At 30.3% G+C, this 18,503-nt stretch overlaps 1 protein-coding gene and 1 long non-coding RNA gene across 52 annotated transcripts in view; one reads left to right on the top strand and one right to left on the bottom strand.

The window, feature by feature from the left end:
• LOC142333097 (uncharacterized) overlaps positions 1-15,484 on the bottom strand; it is a 97,125-nt gene extending 81,641 nt beyond the window's left edge. For 18 of the 50 annotated variants that reach the window (XM_075379988.1, XM_075379991.1, XM_075379982.1 and 15 more), the window contains exons 1-4: positions 15,288-15,481; positions 8,012-8,068; positions 3,506-3,541; positions 984-1,019 (exon numbers count right to left, since the gene is read on the bottom strand). In XM_075379988.1, the coding sequence (XP_075236103.1) occupies positions 984-1,019; positions 3,506-3,541; positions 8,012-8,068; positions 15,288-15,355 (197 nt within the window). In that variant the 5' untranslated portion in view covers positions 15,356-15,481. Of the gene's footprint in view, positions 1-983; positions 1,020-3,505; positions 3,542-8,011; positions 8,069-15,287 lie in introns of all 50 variants that reach the window. The other 32 variants (XM_075379953.1, XM_075379955.1, XM_075379959.1 and 29 more) reach the window with 5 other exon arrangements.
• Positions 1-18,503, top strand: part of LOC142333101 (uncharacterized) — a 114,204-nt gene that overhangs the window by 79,566 nt on the left and 16,135 nt on the right. The window lies entirely within an intron of this gene.

The following is an 18,503-nucleotide window of genomic DNA, read 5'->3' as shown; positions in this document are numbered from 1 at the left end:
ATTAATTAGCCTTTTTTTGTATTTAAACTCGCTTTCGATTCGATAGCTCATAAAAAATTACAGGAAAAATTATTTAACTTAGGCGTGAGCGTAAAATGACAAACGTTATCGTTAGTTTATACCATCAGGCCAAACTTTTAATAAAAATTTAGGGTAGTGAAATCGAAACAGTAAAAATAATCTGGGGTGATTTCGAACGAAACTGTTTAAAATCAAGCTAAATCTATATATATCAGATGTTGAGATTTTTTGGACTACCATTGTTTGCGGGACTTTGAATCAATGGTAGTTCAAAAACTAGTGAAAGGTAAAGAATCAACCAACTTCATCCACGAGTACAACGATTGGAGATAAAGTTTTCTGTGGAATAAATAAGAAAAAAATTATGAAAAACATTGAAAAAATAATAAATGAATACGAAAAAAAGATTGTTCCATAAGAACCGATCCAAACGTTTACAATCATTTTATAATAACATAAAAATATTGTTTTTTGCAAGAATTATCCATATCTGCGTTTACAGTTTAATATGCCAAACCTCCGGGCGATGATAACGCCCAGGCGTTTTCCGCCCACAAAAAAAAAAAATGCCAAACCGCATTATTAAAATATGTTTTACTTATCGGTAAAACAAAACTAGTAACCGGTGAAATATTACTTGTAACGGAAAATGATTAACGCTACTCTGGGCTTGTAGGAATCGCCTGTTTGGGGCTATTGCCTACCTACTATAAATTTTTCTTGTCAGGTATGGAATTTTAATTACGCAGAGCATTGGAAAAACTAAATTCGATATTTTCAAACGGGTGTTATTTCTGGATCGTTTCTCTAAATCGAGCTATAGGTTGGAGAATCAATCAGAATACATTAACCATTTCAGCGGTAAGGTAAATCGATTAATGATCCTTGATAATAATAATTAATATTTGTGCATGTGTCTTTAAAAAATATATAAAATTAACTACCTCTCATTGAATACTTACCCTACAGGGTCTTCTTGCTCCTTAACTGTTAAAAACCTGTGATAGAAAGTGAATATTTAATTAAATAATACTGATCGATAGTAATCTAAAAAAGGTGATCTGAAATATATTATATAAATATATATATCTATCAAATGATTATTTACAAAATAAGCACACAATAATAAACATATTTTTGCTATTTTTACACATCCATCCATCGCTTTCAAAAGAAGAAAGAATTTTTATTATTAACGATTAACCGTTATCTATACTCATGATTTAAAATATTCGTCCGGAAGATATTAATATTCTTTTTTTTTTTTTTTTTTTTTTTGTCTTCAGTCATTTGACTGGTTTGATGCAGCTCTCCAAGATTCCCTATCTAGTGCTAGTCGTTTCATTTCAGTATACCCTCTACATCCTACATCCCCAACAATTTGTTTTACATACTCCAAACGTGGCCTGCCTACACAATTTTTCCCTTCTACCTGTCCTTCCAATATTAAAGCGACTATTCCAGGATGCCTTAGTATGTGGCCTATAAGTCTGTTTCTTCTTTTAACTATATTTTTCCAAATGCTACTTTCTTCATCTATTTGCCGCAATACCTCTTCATTTGTCACTTTATCCACCCATCTGATTTTTAACATTCTCCTATAGCACCACATTTCAAAATCTTTTCTTCTCAGATACTCCGATTGTCCAAGTTTCACTTCCATATAAAGCGACACTCCAAACATATACTTTCAAATATCTTTTCCTGACATTTAAATTCATTTTTGATGTAAACAAATTATATTTCTTACTGAAGGCTCGTTTAGCTTGTGCTATTCGGCATTTTATATCGCTCCTGCTTCGTCCATCTTTAGTAATTTTACTTCCCAAATAACAAAATTCTTCTACCTCCATAATCTTTTCTCCTCCTATTTTCACATTCAGTGGTCCATCTTTGTTATTTCTACTACATTTCATTACTTTTGTTTTGTTCTTGTTTATTTTCATGCGATAGTTTTTGCCTAGGACTTCATCTATGCCGTTCATTGTTTCTTCTAAATCCTTTTTACTCTCGGCTAGAATTACTATATCATCAGCAAATCGTAGCATCTTTATCTTTTCACCTTGTACTGTTACTCCGAATCTAAATTGTTCTTTAACATCATTAAATGCTAGTTCCATGTAAAGATTAAAAAGTAACGGCGATAGGGAACATCCTTGTCGGACTCCCTTTCTTATTAGGGCTTCTTTCTTATGTTCTTCAATTGTTATTGTTGCTGTTTGGTTCCTGTACATGTTAGCAATTGTTCTTCTATCTCTGTATTTGAACCCTAATTTTTTTAAAATGCTGTACATTTTATTCCAGTCTACGTTATCGAAAGCCTTTTCTAGGTCTATAAACGCCAAGTATGTTGGTTTGTTTTTCTTTAATCTTCCTTCTACTATTAATCTGAGGCCTAAAATTGCTTCCCTTGTCCCTATACTTTTCCTGAAACCAAATTGGTCTTCTCCTAACACTTCTTCTACTCTCCTCTCAATTCTTCTGTATAAAATTCTAGTTAAGATTTTTGATGCACGACCAGTTAAACTAATTGTTCTGTATTCTTCACATTTATCTGCCCCTGCTTTCTTTGTTATCATAACTATAACACTTTTTTTGAAGTCTGATGGAAATTCCCCATTTTCATAAATATTACACACCAGTTTGTATAATCTATCAATCGCTTCCTCACCTGCACTGCGCAGTAATTCTACAGGTATTCCGTCTATTCCAGGAGCCTTTCTGCCATTTAAATCTTTTAATGCTCTCTTAAATTCAGATCTCAGTATTGTTTCTCCCATTTCATCCTCCTCAACTTCCTCTTCTTCCTCTATAACACCATTTTCTAATTCATTTCCTCCGTATAACTCTTCAATATATTCCACCCATCTATCGACTTTACCTTTCGTATTATATATCGGTGTACCATCTTTGTTTAACACATTATTACATTTTAATTTATGTACCCCAAAATTTTCCTTAACTTTCCTGTATGCTCCGTCTATTTTACCAATGTTCATTTCTCTTTCCACTTCTGAACACTTTTCTTTAATCCACTCTTCTTTCACCAGTTTGCACTTCCTGTTTATTAATATTAATATTCTAATGAGAAAAATTTTGAAAGGAGAAATTTATTAAATTTACTTCAAAATATTATAAATGATGAGGACAAATTTACGGCAGTTTTATCAAATTTAAATAGTTTGACAATAAGCAATATTTATCTTTAGTTTGCGGAAAAGTAATGAATAAAGAAATGAAGGTTGGACATTGAAAATTAAGAACAACTGCTTTAAATCGTTCTCTCATTTATGTAATTGATTTTGAGCTGAGTGTTAGTCGCAATTAAATATGACATATCGTTTTTATACAGCGATGGATTTCATGTTTTAAATGTGTATCTAACCGTTAACATTTATTTAAGTAAATAACAGATTTAAAAACTTATTTGTACATGTATCTTTAAAAAATATATAAAATTAACTACCTCTCATTGAATACTTACTCTAAAGGTTCTTTTTTCCCCTTAACTGTTAAACACCTGTGATAGAAAGTGAATATTTAATTAAATAATACTGATCGATAGTAATCTAAAAAAGGTGATCTTAAATATATTTTATATATTTATATATACCAAATGATTATTTACAAAATAAGCACACAATAATAAACATATTTTTGCTATTTTTACATCCATCCATCGCTTTCAAAAGAAGAAAGAATTTTTATTATTAAAATAAAACATCCACTATGTTGCTACCACTACATAATCACTGTATTTTATTAGCTTATTTTGTAATAAATTGAGATTATTATTACTTTAAAATTGAAGTCAGATTACTAAAATAAAAAAGTGATAAAAACATAATATAAAATAATGCGCACACTAATCTAAAATTATATTACCGTAAACAAAATTCATACTCTATTCTGCCGAAAGATGCACTAACTATTTTCAGTGAGCTCGAGGTCAGAGTTCGTTAATAATCAAGTAGAACATTTGTTTATAACAATTTAACTGAAGAAATTTATAGGTTTCTCTATAAGGGGACCTCGAAAGTTTCAATCATTAGAAAGCATTACAAGTACTACTGGAAATGTACAACTGGCAACACTGTCTGCAATTTGGCTATCTCTAGATCGTTTCGGGGCAGAATAATAAAATTTGTTTTACACCTATCCCGCTGAGATCATAGATTTTCCTGTCAAAAGGAAATCATATCTATCTACGCTGTAATGCGGTGTTACTTTTGTGATGTAATACTTGTACACTGATAACAATAAATTCATTGAAATCTGCATTATTTGTAGTTTACAATTGGCTTTTATTTTCGTTATTCAAAAGCTATAGAATTTCTTAATTGCATTACAATAAATTTCCTATCATTATATTAGCTATAGTTGAGGCCAATAATCGTTCTGGATCGTTTGAAGAATCACAAGCGTTCGTAGAAAAATTTCCGAATCCCAGCGAAGAGTAGCAAACACGATTTAGTTCAAAAATGGCGTACAACCGGTTCAGTTTCAAATGAAAACGAAATAAGCAACCTGTCGTTAGGACTCCACAGGCCATTGCCGATGCCGAAAGGAGAATTACTGCCGGTCCAAAAAATCGCTACGCAAGTTATCCAAATAATCTGGTGTTAAATACACATTTTGTCGATAAATTCTTCACGAATTAAAATTGAAACAGTACCGCTTTACAACTGTGCAACAACCGAAGGAGACAGACAAACCGAAACGACTTGATTATAGCAACAGGTTTCTCGAAAACATTGTTGATGGACAGAGTTCTCTACTTGCGATTTTTTACCTTCGGGCTACTTAAAGAAGAGAGTTTATTCATATAATTCCCACAATATTAATGAAGTAAAGGTGAAAATTCAACGAGAAATCAACGCAATTGACAACATTTACATCAGGCGACTCTCGATATGATCAGTCGAGCACAAAAGTGCATCGATGCCCAGGATGTTCATTGTGAACATCTTTTGTTGCAATAAGGTAAATAAGTGCAACATTTAATTTATTTTTTATGTTTTTCTTATTTAATTTATTCGTATCATGCATAAAAATTCATTCTAACATAACCTACCGATTCTGCAGCGGTTACGTTATGGGTTCGGTTTTATGTTGCTCACTCAGTATCTTACTATAACTAAAATGAAATTCCTATAAATTTCTGATATGTTGTCTACACTAATCATAAAACAACCCAAATACACTAGTACCGGAGGGAATATGAATCAAAGCTCATTATATTTAGTTCAGTTGGTATACTTGACTGGATCTGTGGAAACTGATAATTTACGCAAAGAATATATGTCGTTTAAAAGATTTGTAATTTTTATTTAATAAATGTAAAAACGTATAATCAAATATTATTTGGGATTATAGAAATTCTCAGAGATAAAATCATTACCAGAAATAATTTATAAATGTTTGCTAAATTATTACAGAATATATCTTCCGTATTCTGGAAACAAATCGAATAAAGAGTGAACAAACTTGTTATATAATCTGACAGGTCATATGCATTCAAGGATGTTTTATATTTCAGTAGTTTTATTCTTAAGGTTTTAATGTTGAAGATAACAAATTTATTTTTCATAGTTTCCTTAATAACTATCATTTTAGCTGACGTTACCTTGGTTTATAGGGAGCTATATGAGATGAAAGATCAGAAATTTTTCAATGTAAAGATAGAGAATGTGGGAAATTTATTAAAAGGTACTTAAAGGAAAGGTTGATGCTAACCGGAGCTAGTTAAATTGATTAGTGAGGAAACGGTGGCCGGTCAAACTTTGAAGTAACTCTTTTTACCATCATTTAACAATAAGTAAAAAATGAAAACTTGTAAGTTACTTGTAAGTTACAGTTACTGTCAGGTTTCTTTGGAATGGTTTGAAATCAAGTGATACTAAAAGAATTTCTTAAAAAAAACAAAGAAAGCTGATAATTAGCTACTCCTGACATTAAATAAATATACTTTTTTTTAAATTAATTTATCTATTATTTTTTTAATAATATTGTCAAAAAATCATATTTTTTTCTTTATTTTCGTCATTTTAATTTTTTACTAATGAAATTTTACAGAATAACGATGCATTACCGGAAACTATGATGTACTCTAAGTATTCAAGGTTAAGTATGGCTATGCTTGTATATATTAGTATGATAAAATGATATATAAATATTTAAAAAAAGTTTTTCATGAAAATTCAAGAAAAATAGTAATTAAGAAAACTTAAGAATTAAACTGAAGCAAATTCTTGATTTCAGGGATGATTAGCTCTTGTTAAAGGAATCAGGATCACCTGTGCAGTAAAGGTCTCTTTACAGCGTTTCTTTGCTTTCCTTTATTATTTTAATGAAGACACGTAATGTACACTTTTACTTTTCTTGCAAAAACTTTCTTTCAAACAAGTTTTGCAAGCAACATTTTGGGTAATGAAGGTGTATTAACTAATTTAATCCCTCAGCTTAATTTTTCTGTCAATGATCCATTTTTAAAAAAAATGAAAGTTCTTTAAAACAGAAAAACATACATTAAAACTTTTATGCATGTATTTTATATTATTGTAGTATTTTAATTATATGAGAGGTTATCTCTAAAGTAAAGACCGTTTCATTGTAAAAATATTCTGAAATCTTTATAAATTTCTTTTATTTATGTCAAACTACATACCTTATACTAATTCTCTATATAATCGTCACATTAATTAAGACACTCATCGTAGGGATTCACCAGTTCCAATATAGCCGCATCGTATTCTTCTGTTGCCAGTCTATTTAGCCACTGATTTACAGTATTTTTAAGTTCATCGTCACCCGCGAATCGCTTACCACTCAAAAATTCTTTCAATTTTCCAAACAAATGGTAATCAAAAGGAGCTAAGTCCGTACCTATATGGTGGGTGATCGTAAATTTCCCATCCAAATATTCTAGATGTGGACATGTGGACGTGCATTATCGTGCAGCAAGATGACGCCGTCGGTCAGCCGCCCACCTCGCCGATTTTAAATTGCGCGCCGTAACTTAGGTAGGGTTTTGAAGTAGGCTTCTGCAATTATAATTGTTCCGTGCGGCATGAAATCGATCGGCAGTATGCCAAACCGATCCCAAAAACTGTAGCCATCAGTTTGCGTCCAAACGGCTGTGGCTGTACTTTTTTCGGTCTGGTTGGTGATTGAGGATGACGCCATTCACTTGACTGCCGTTTCCTCTCTGGCGAGTAATAAGAAGTCAACAATGCGACCGGTTAAAGCTCTTGAAACATTAGGAAAAAGAAGGGCCAGGTCGGAAATCGTTGAGCGACGAGATTTGTGATTTCATCATTGACCCATTTCAAAAGTCCTCGGTGATTATCGGGACCTCTCCTAACGTTCTTCTTCGTGCGCATTAATTCTGTTATTTCTAAACCAATTCGGACATTTCTTTCATTCATTACATTATCACCGTACACAGCAACCAACTGCATATGAATTTCAACCGGCCTAACCTTTTGTTGGTTTAAAAAACGTATGACCATGTATTTCACAGTCGGCGACAACATCGATTTTCATTTTATAGCGTAATTACTTACACCTAATCATAGATATTACAACGCGACAACTTACAAATAACAATGCACTGTGTACATTATTAGTGTGGCCATGAACGACACACGTTCACGAACCTTAAGGAGATAAATTTCCCTGCGGTTCTTACTTTAGAGATATCCTTCGTATAATTCGTTTATAGTATGTAATTCAAAATCGTAATTAAATTAAGCAAACTGAAAGTAAACACACGTACTAATCCTAAAATTTGTTTAATGTATAGCTGTTTTGTAAACATAGTGTGAACATTTTTTTACATTTAAATCGCAGCGGGCATACCTTGAAATTAAAAGAGTACTATTCGATTGCATGGTCTACTGCCGATAATATAATATAAACAATAATTTATAAAAATATAGATAAAAATGAACAGATGGATTTATATATAACACATATATATTATAAATACCTCGCTTGAAGATTTGCATATTTTCCATGGTGAACATATTTTTTTTTTAAAAATATGCTGAAATTTAAACAAGTAAATGTATTATTTTTTAAATCTATATTTACTACATATTATTTATTAATTTAAATTAACGATATCAATATAAACAATAAATTGGAAACTATCCCATAACGGATATCCCATAATGGTTTAATTGTAATTATTTTCATGTTATGAGAATTATCAGTATTAAAAGAATTGTAGAACTTCTACTTTAGCTTTTGTAGCAATATTAATGTTAATTTGTTATATTTGCATTAATAATTTTTTTTCGTTATTGCTGCGTATGTTAAATAATAATAATTAGCTAACAAAGAAAAGCGAACAAATCTTTCTAAAGCTGTACAAATTTTTACGATATGTTAATTTCTTCTTTTTTTTTAATTTAAAAAAAAAACGTATAATGATGGAGTTTTTTGATTTTTGTCAATCAATTCATGGAAGTAACTGAACATATGAAAAGAACGAACAACACTCTCAAAGGATGAAAAAGCGTGGGAATATCGAAAAATCAAGAAAAGGAAATATAGCCAAACCTGATCTATCTTGCCCTCTGAATATTATTCATCGGAGAATAGGTTTAGAAATTTAATAGATGTAAGGCCTTCAGAATCAGAGCGCTAAAACAAATTCCCCAAACGTTTTTGATTTGCTGATAAACAATGTTTGTCTAATGACAATAATTAAAATAGTACAAAACATGTTACCATCAATACGTACTTATTATTTACTCATTAATACTTATTCATGCCGCTGTACTGCAAAGTTTCCTTACCGATTAAGCCAATATATCTTTTCTGAGATAAGCAATCGTGAATCGGTATTCAAAATATTAGAAATTGGAATAGGTAGAAAACCACTAAAGAAAATTAAGGATACTTTAACAAAAACATTTCCAAAATTTAAATACTTGGAGATTTGTCCCAGAGAAATACAGCGAAGAAAGAATTCAAGTACAGTACTTGGGAAAATGTGCCTTGCTAAGTAACTAAAATAAAGAGTCACTGCAGAATAAGAAATTAGGAAGAGGACTGGCATATAACTGTAACTATGACTAGCATACAACAGAAAACAAAAAATAAATTTTAAAAAAGAAATAAAAAATAATTATTGCACAGGAGTGAGACCAGAAGTACTGCCTGCAATTGAATTCCATTCTCTGAACGGTATTTGACATATGAAATGGATTAAGATTGTGGGGAGGAGAATATTAAGACGAGTTCTTGGACCCAAAGTGAAGGAATGTACAAAATGGAAGATGTAATGAGAAAAAGGAGGCAAAACTACTTCTTACACTTATACAGAATGGATGGAGGAAAGCTAACTAAAACTATCTTCAACTACTTTTATATATATAAAACCATAAAAATCACTTAACGGAGAAAACAATAAAGAATATTGTAGAGGTGAACATTAAAGAACAAACAATTTTTTGCAGTAGAAATTCAGAGAAAAAGATAAAAGTTTGAAGGTTTTTAAGGATCGTAACAGAAGAGAAGGAGCGGGCCACTTAGAGAAGAGAAGAAAAGCAGCGATAGTTTCAATGAAGTATTTCGGAGAATCTAAGACTGTGAAGAAGAATGAGAACAGTACAACCTTAAAAAGTATTGTTATATGTAATTCGTAGCTGGCCAGACAGAAATAAGGATAATTTTTGTTTATTTTATTATTAATTAATTAAATTGTAAACAAAAAAGGGTACAATTAAAGTATTTTTTAAAAGTTAAATCTTTTAAAAAAATTGTTTACCTTTCACGTTTACAATGTGCGATAAAGCGATTTTGCAACTAATTTTAATATTGTACAATAATTATAATATTTTCCCTCGAAAAATACAGAAAAAAATTCCGGCTGAATAGTCGATATACCTGTTAGCATCTTGGCTTCAGATATTTTTAACTTGTTAATGCTTTAAAAATTATTTAAGGTAGAGGAATTCCAAAGTGTGCTTGTAAGGCGCAAACGAGGTAGGCCCTACCTACAAAACAAATATCCTGTGAAATTTATAATATTATGCCGGTTTAGGACGATATGTCCTAAATTTGTTTAATACTGTAATCGGCTGCGTGTTTTTACTTCCTTGTGCGAAGTAAAGGTAGAATTTTGATCGCGAAAAATTTCGGTTTTCAGATTTCAACGGAAATTTCCATTTTGACCATTCCGGAATCCATTTTGACTAGTTTCGGCGTGACGTCTGTACGTATGTTTCTCGCATAACTCAAAAACGATTAGCCGCATGATGTTGATATTTTGGATTTAGGACTGTTGTAACATTTAGTTATTGCGATCCTTTTTATTGCAATCGACTGAACCAAAAGTCTCCAAAAAATCCCAAAATCCGAAAAGAATTTGATTTTCCTAACCAAATCATATATATATATATATATATTCATATTTATCATCTCTTAATTTTTTTTATTCTTCCTTGGTTCTTAACGTTTTCTTCTTCATAGTCATCTTCTTGTCATTTTTTTGAGATATATTTCTTAATGTTATCTTTCATTTTGATTTTTCATTATTCATCGAACAATCCAATAATACAAACGGAATATTTTACACAGTAAGGTCGAAATTAACATTTGCTACCAGTATACAGGAGTTCACTAATCGGAATAATTTAATTATTATTTATACGACACACCAGAAACCTGAAACGTTTGTTAATCGGTAACTCAGAAGATACGAATAATACTGATCTAGTAATATCAGTAATAAAGGGACTTTTACTCTATTCTAATATTTCATGTAAGATTGTTGAATTAATAATTGTATAAATATTTATTGATAATAAAAAGTAATATTTCAGAGATTATGTCACTGTTCATTTTATTAAAGAATCGGAGGATCGTATCACACTTTCAAATGAAATAAGTTTAAACCAAGTGCAGCAAAAAATGTGTATATGTAATTTAATAAGCGTCCAAGGATGTCATGCTGTGTCAAAATCAGATTTTTCTAGATGAGCTGGTCAAAGAGGTCAAAGTAAGAGATAAAACCGATCCTATTAACTAGAGAGGGATCGCTCTTAATAAAAACTATTGTCAAGTACTTTAATTTGTTCTAATTAGGAGACAGACACGGTGGTGGAAAACAGGAAAATTTTGCCGTAGAAGCAGAGTGGATTTAGGTATGATAAAAAATGCATAGATAATATTTTGCTTTTTAGTCTCCTGATTAATATTAAAGTTAGGTAAATGACAAAAAAGTTAATCGCTGTATTTGTTTATTTTTAAAAGCGCATTTGATACCGGAAATAAGAATAAGTTATTTTAAAAATTATCTAGCATCGATGCAAATTACAAAATGGTAAATATTTAAAAAAGATTACTTATTCTAACTCAAAAAACCTTAAATAGCGATTAAATTCAGCTAAAAAAGGCATTTTTCAGGGCGGCTATATTTCACTTTCCATTATTTACATAATTATTTTATTTCATAATTATTTCATTTCATAAACATAATTATTACATTATTTCCATTATTTACATAAGATTAGCGTAATTTTTTGAAGAGAATGTTGCAAATTAGATTAATTTTTTTTATTATCTTGTCATCCTTTCTAACTCATAAAAATTAAAACACATTTAAGTGGCAATATTAGCACAGCGCTTTTATATTAAAAATAAGACAGAGAGGGAAATGTAAAGAAATGAAGCCTATAAAAATGGATAAATTGAAAGACTTGATAAATAAAGATACTTAAAAGTACTTTTTTATCATCAGGAATGATTTATAAGAATGTTGATTATATGATTAAAAAAGCTATTGTTTGGAACGGCGACTATTTTAGGTTATTTAACTAAGCATTTATAATACAATTGTATAAATTAATGGTTCACTTAACAATAGTTTTAAAAGTATATACCAGATTACTTTCGAAGCCGTTACTCCATCATCAGGGATTTCCCAAAATATGTTAATTCAAGTTCAGTGGATAATTATATTTAAAGTAAAATTATTACGTTCATAATAGTCGGTCGTCAAGAAACCAGACTATTAGAAAAATTTTATATATGTTTGAATAAGAATAAATTGATGAATGAACAGGTCAGATTCGATAATGGTATCTTTTATGAACAAATTATATAATAATTAATTATTAATAGGTTGGTAACATTTCATTTAATTATAACTCTATTTCATAAAAGTCGCAAACCTCTTACAAACATGACGTTACACTCTTATTGACGTACAATTTAATTTTATTTCTTGATGATGGAGTAACGGCTCCGAAAGTACTCGGATATATACTTTTAAAATTGTTGTTATGTGAAAAATTAATTTATGCAATTATAGGTTATGTTTGGAGCTAAATCACAATCCTGGTTAAAGAAAAATCGATTTTAATTTGATGGTGGATTCAGTTTTTTTATAGTCATCCGAAATCAGGGCACCTTTATGTTTTGAATAATTGCATAAAGCAAAATATAGAGTTCTGAACGCTCTATTTCAATAGGAAAAATCTATCTACTCTTTAACCGTTATATTGGAACGGAATTGGAAGTACAGCATTTAAGAAATGCCAGTTGCAAAAGATTGTTATCGTGGTTAATTGAAATATCAATTCGTAGACTGTCTATGCTACGGCAGATGATGCAGGATGTCCGACGTGGTAATGCACTCTGTTACGATTGTTACAATCAAATCAGAAGATATTAAATGCAAGCAAATCGGAACGGAGAACAAATGTTAGCCACAGAAAAGGGAAGGATGTTAGAGGATTTTAATAAACACCACAAATTACTGGATTCTGAACAATTCGTATTTAGAATTATAGACAATCGTCACAATGCCCTGCGCAGTTCATATATTTTTTTAAATGGTATTTAAATATACGGGTTAATAGTCCTGTTAAAGATTTCGAACAGTTTTTTTTACATTATTCCATGGTGATTCAGAACCCAGTACAGGCGAGTCAAAAGATAAACTTAAACGTTAACGTCAGAACTTAAACCTAACATTTACCTAAGCTTATGATCGGAGAGTGGAAATAATGATTCAAATGAGTAAAAGTTTTTTAGTTAAAACAGCTCCAATCTTTTAAAAATGTTTCATCTTGTACGGATTTATCCGTGAAATTTGGCTCTACAGAAGATGGCTTACAGACAAAAAATGTTGTTATAAAAATTAACATAACGAAAATGTTGTCTGTACGACAGACATTCTCATTTAAATTTCATTTGCTGTTTCCCTGTAACCGAAAATATATTTTTGTTAAAAATATATATTTTAACATGTAATACTTAAACTGAATACTGATTCATCATATATAAATCGTGGATGAACGACTCTTCTTTGAAAGACTGTCAACAAGTTTTACAATTCCTTATACTGACCATATATCTAACGACTATTTTTTCTGTCCTAATAATGATTCTTAATTTTTTAGTGTAAATTAATAACCTTCAAATTGAAAAATGCCATAAATTATCAAACTTCCGGTATATGAATTGGAAAAATTTGATTAAAGAAAAGATAAAAATTTATTTTTTTATTTTTTGCCTTCATTCATTTGACTGGTTTGATGAATCTCTCCAAGATTCCCTACCTGAAACCAGTGGTTTCATTTCGGTATTCTCCCTACATCCTGCATCTCTAGTAATCTGTTTTACATATTCCAAACGTTGCCTGCCTGCACAATTTTTCCCTTCTACTTGTCCTGCAATATCATAGCGACTATTCCAGGATGCCTTAATAAGTGGCCTACAAGTCTGTCTCTTCTTTTGACTATAATTTTTCAAATGCTTCTTTCTTTATCAATTCGTCGCAACATCTCTTCATTTTTCATTTTATTCACCGTTCTGAATTTTAACATTCTTCCTATAGCAATCAAAATGGGGGTACATAAATATATCTTACAACAGTTCTAAATCCAAAATATCAACATTCTACTGCTAATCGTTTTCGAGTTCTGCGAGATACATACATACGTACAGACGTCACGCCGAAACTAGTCAAAATGGATATTTCCGTTGAAATCTGAAAACCGAAATTTATCGCGATCACAATACTTATTTTACTTCGTACAAGGAAGCAAAGATCAAAGTTTATTAAAGATAATTAAAAGAAGAATTTAATAGATAAAATGATATAAGGAAGGTTATAAAATGTTGCAAACTGCAATTTTCCGAGTAATCTTCAACCCTTTTACAAGGTTTCAAAACTCTTTGTACACTGAGAAACCTCACCCAAGTAAAAGAGAAGAAATGTTAACAAAAACCTTATTTTTTAAGGAAAAATAATGGCTTATATGGAACAATTTTCAGTTGTTTTATTTTCTATCTGCATTTCCGACGACATTTTTTTTTATTCGTCTAAAAAAAGCTGAAGTAAAATCCAGCTGAAGCAAGGCATTTTTCACACACCGATTTAAATTCTGTTAATCTTAGCATCATAGTTACAGATTATGATAATATAATTATCGTACATTAAACAGTACATGAAACATTGATTGAAATAGCGCCAACACACAAATATATATGCTCATAAATTTTTGTAACCATCATTCCAGAAATTTTAGATTCGCATAAAAGTAAAAAAAGAAGCGAATAGGTTTTTAAACAAAAAATTATTTTCCGTCTGTTATTCACAACAGCCGGAAATGTAAAAATTATTTCTTATCAGATTCATGCGAAGGAACTTTGTTAAACTTTTACAGGCCTACTCGAATTTTAAGTAAAAAGCAAGTAAAATATTTAAAAAGAATATCTTTAAATTAAATTAGACAGGTTTCAAATAAGCAATTATTAAAAATTTTTTTTTTTGTTTTCAAATGCCTCATTTATTAAAAATACTTTTTTTAATTCTTCTTTAAATTTAGTTTTTTTTTCTTTAAAGAGTGCGCCGAATTAATAACAACTACCAAAAAATTAATTACTGGTGAAAACTTAAATAATAGTCAAAATTTAAATTAGAATTCAAAAAGTATTTTTTTTTTTTTTTAAGTATGTATTGCTTTTACATTAATTTTTTTTTTAATTTATTTTTTTAAAACTTTTTTCATATTTATTAAAGCTATTAAGACTATCCTATTTCAAACTACATTCAAACCAAAATAATCTTTTGATAAATCTTGAGTATTCTGCTTTCTCTTTCTGATTAACCAAAATACACAGGCCAGGTATTTAGAATTAAATTTTTTTAACGTAATTTTTAAATACTTCTTATATTAAAAGAATATTTTCATTTCAATAATTCTAAACGCACACACAAATGCACAGATCTTTAAAGTACTTACTCATTTTCATTAGAAAATTTCTCTGCACTGATGATAAAAAAGCTCATAACGTAGATTATGATTCGCATGTTCAAAACGCTTAACTTTTTCGTAGAATATGAATAATTGTATAAATTTTATAACCTTATCTTTTCAGAATACAAGATAGATGGATACTGCTAACTCTAATACTCAAGACATACGCTGTTAATGCTCTTATATATATATATATATATTCTCGTACATTGACGTCATTCGATTGAATATGTCGCTTACGAATAGAAGAGATACACTTGGCAAGACAACAAAACCGGATACCCCCACCCAACTTCATGCAACGTATACTATTTTATTTTTCAATACGTGTTTTTTAATAAATGGAAAATTAAAAAAAATGTAAGGTGGAGACAAATATATTCTTTACTCTCCAATTTTTCTATCTGCCTCGTCCCCGATCTTTAAATTAAACAATAAATAAACATTTTTCTAAACTAGATAGGTTTCTACAAATCCACCGGCTTGGTCTAATGGTGAAGCCGTCTTCGCAAATCAGTTGATTTCGAAGTCGAGATTTCCAACGTTCAAATCCTAGTAAAGGCAGTTATTTTTATGGATAGTTATTTACGGATTTGAATACTAGATCGTGAATACCGGTGTTCTTTGGTGGTCAGGTTTCAATACCCTACACATCTCCGACATGGTCGACCTGAGACCGTACAAGACTACATTTTATTTACACTTATATATCATCATCATTCAAATTCTGAAGTAATTAAGTTTACTTCAACTTTCTTTCGTTTTCGAAAAAACTATTGAAATACCCAAATGAGAACAAGGTATTTATTATAACATTACGCTATACTGAAAAGTATAAGTCGTCGAAGGTGACGAAAATTGAAAGAAAATTTCATATTGGCGGGAGAGACAATTTCATTAAAAAACCAATCGCATAACGGGGCCACCAGATAAACTGATCCTATATAAAAATAAAATAAAAAATATTTTATATTTACAAATTTATAAGAATAATTTTCTTCTTCAATTTTTTAGTTGTAATTTTTTTTTTTTTTTCGTCTTCAGTCGTTTGACTGGTTTGATGCAGCTCTCCAAGATTCCCTATCTAGTGCTAGTCGTTTCATTTCAGTATACCCTCTACATCCTACATCCCTAACAATTTGTTTTACATATTCCAAACGTGGCCTGCCTACACAATTTTTCCCTTCTACCTGTCCATCCAAAATTAAAGCGACTATTCCAGGATGCCTTAGTATGTGGCCTATAAGTCTGTGTCTTCTTTTAACTATATTTTTCCAAATGCTTCTTTCTTCATCTATTTGCCGCAATACCTCCTCATTTGTCACTTTATCCACCCATCTGATTTTTAACATTCTCCTATAGCACCGCATTTCAAAAGCTTCTAACCTTTTCTTCTCAGATACTCCGATCGTCCAAGTTTCACTTCCATATAAAGCGACACTCCAAACATACACTTTCAAAAATCTTTTCCTGACATTTAAATTAATTTTTGATGTAAACAACTTATATTTCTTACTGAAGGCTCGTTTAGCTTGTGCTATTCGGCATTTTATATCGCTCCTGCTTCGTCCATCTTTAGTAATTCTACTTCCCAAATAACAAAATTCTTCTACCTCCATAATCTTTTCTCCTCCTATTTTCACATTCAGTGGTCCATCTTTGTTATTTCTACTACATTTCATTACTTTTGTTTTGTTCTTGTTTATTTTCACGCGATAGTTCTTGCGTAGGACTTCATCTATGCCGTTCATTGTTTCTTCTAAATCCTTTTTACTCTCGGCTAGAATTACTATATCATCAGCAAATCGTAGCATCTTTATCTTTTCACCTTGTACTGTTACTCCGAATCTAAATTGTTCTTTAACATCATTAACTGCTAGTTCCATGTAAAGATTAAAAAGTAACGGAGATAGAGAACATCCTTGTCGGACTCCCTTTCTTATTATGGTTTCTTTCTTATGTTCTTCAATTGCTACTGTTGCTGTTTGGTTCCTGTACATGTTAGCAATTGTTCTTCTATCTCTGTATTTGAACCCTAATTTTTTTAAAATGCTGAACATTTTATTCCAGTCTACGTTATCGAATGCCTTTTGTAGGTCTATAAACGCCACGTACGTTGGTTTGTTTTTCTTTAATCTTCCTTCTACTATTAATCTGACACCTAAAATTGCTTCCCTTGTCCCTATACTTTTCCTGAAACCAAATTGGTCTTCTCCTAACACTTCCTCCACTCTCCTCTCAATTCTTCTGTATAGAATTCTAGTTAAAATTTTTGATGCATGACTAGTTAAACTAATTGTTCTGTATTCTTCACATTTATCTGCCCCTGATTTCTTTGGTATCATTACTATAACACTTTTTTTGAAGTCTGACGGAAAATCCCCTTTTTCATAAATATTACACGCCAGTTTGTATAATCTATCAATCGCCTCCTCCCCTGCACTGCGCAGTAATTCTACAGGTATTCCGTCTATTCCAGGTAATTATAAAATCTTATATACAGTTAGAAATATCGATATATTATAAATATATATATATTTTTTTCAGATAAACATAAAATAACCTTTATTTATGCTTAGTTCTATGGCTTTCAAATAGCTATTTCAAACGTTGTAGTTATTAAATAGAAGCAAGACAAGTGAAAACTTAAAACAAATTTTTTAAGCGTCAAATTTCTCAAAACGTTTCAACAATTTCTCTATTTAAAAAGTAACGTTATTAACTCAACAAAAAAAGTAACATGAATTTTTATAAAAACCTATTTCATTTTATAAAAACATTATTATTGGTATACATATAAATTCAGAGATTATCTCATAAATATGAAATAAAAATTTACATCGGTAATTTTTTACTGGGGTGATAGTGTTTTATGAACATGGGTTTTTTATATTTTTTTACATACGACTTATTTATTAAATTATAACTACAAGCGCCCTTAACAGATTTGTGAATTCTCTACTCTAAAAAAATATATAATAATTTATTGCGTAAATCCAAACAATTTTTTTTTGCTGCATTATCAACAATTACTTTTAGAAAAAGGCTTAGCCAATCGGTTTAGTAATCTACAACCAAATAATTGAAATTTATCCCCGCCAACCACCCTCCGGGTCACTTTAGAGCTCTGACCCAGAGTCTGTTAGGAACCCTTACCAAATGAAAATTAATTATTTATTATTTAATTTAAATTAAACTGAG

This window comes from Lycorma delicatula, chromosome 12 (genome assembly GCF_047948215.1).
Source record: "Lycorma delicatula isolate Av1 chromosome 12, ASM4794821v1, whole genome shotgun sequence".
In the NCBI taxonomy this organism is placed as follows: domain Eukaryota; kingdom Metazoa; phylum Arthropoda; class Insecta; order Hemiptera; family Fulgoridae; genus Lycorma; species Lycorma delicatula.
This window is presented reverse-complemented; position numbering and strand designations above follow the sequence as displayed.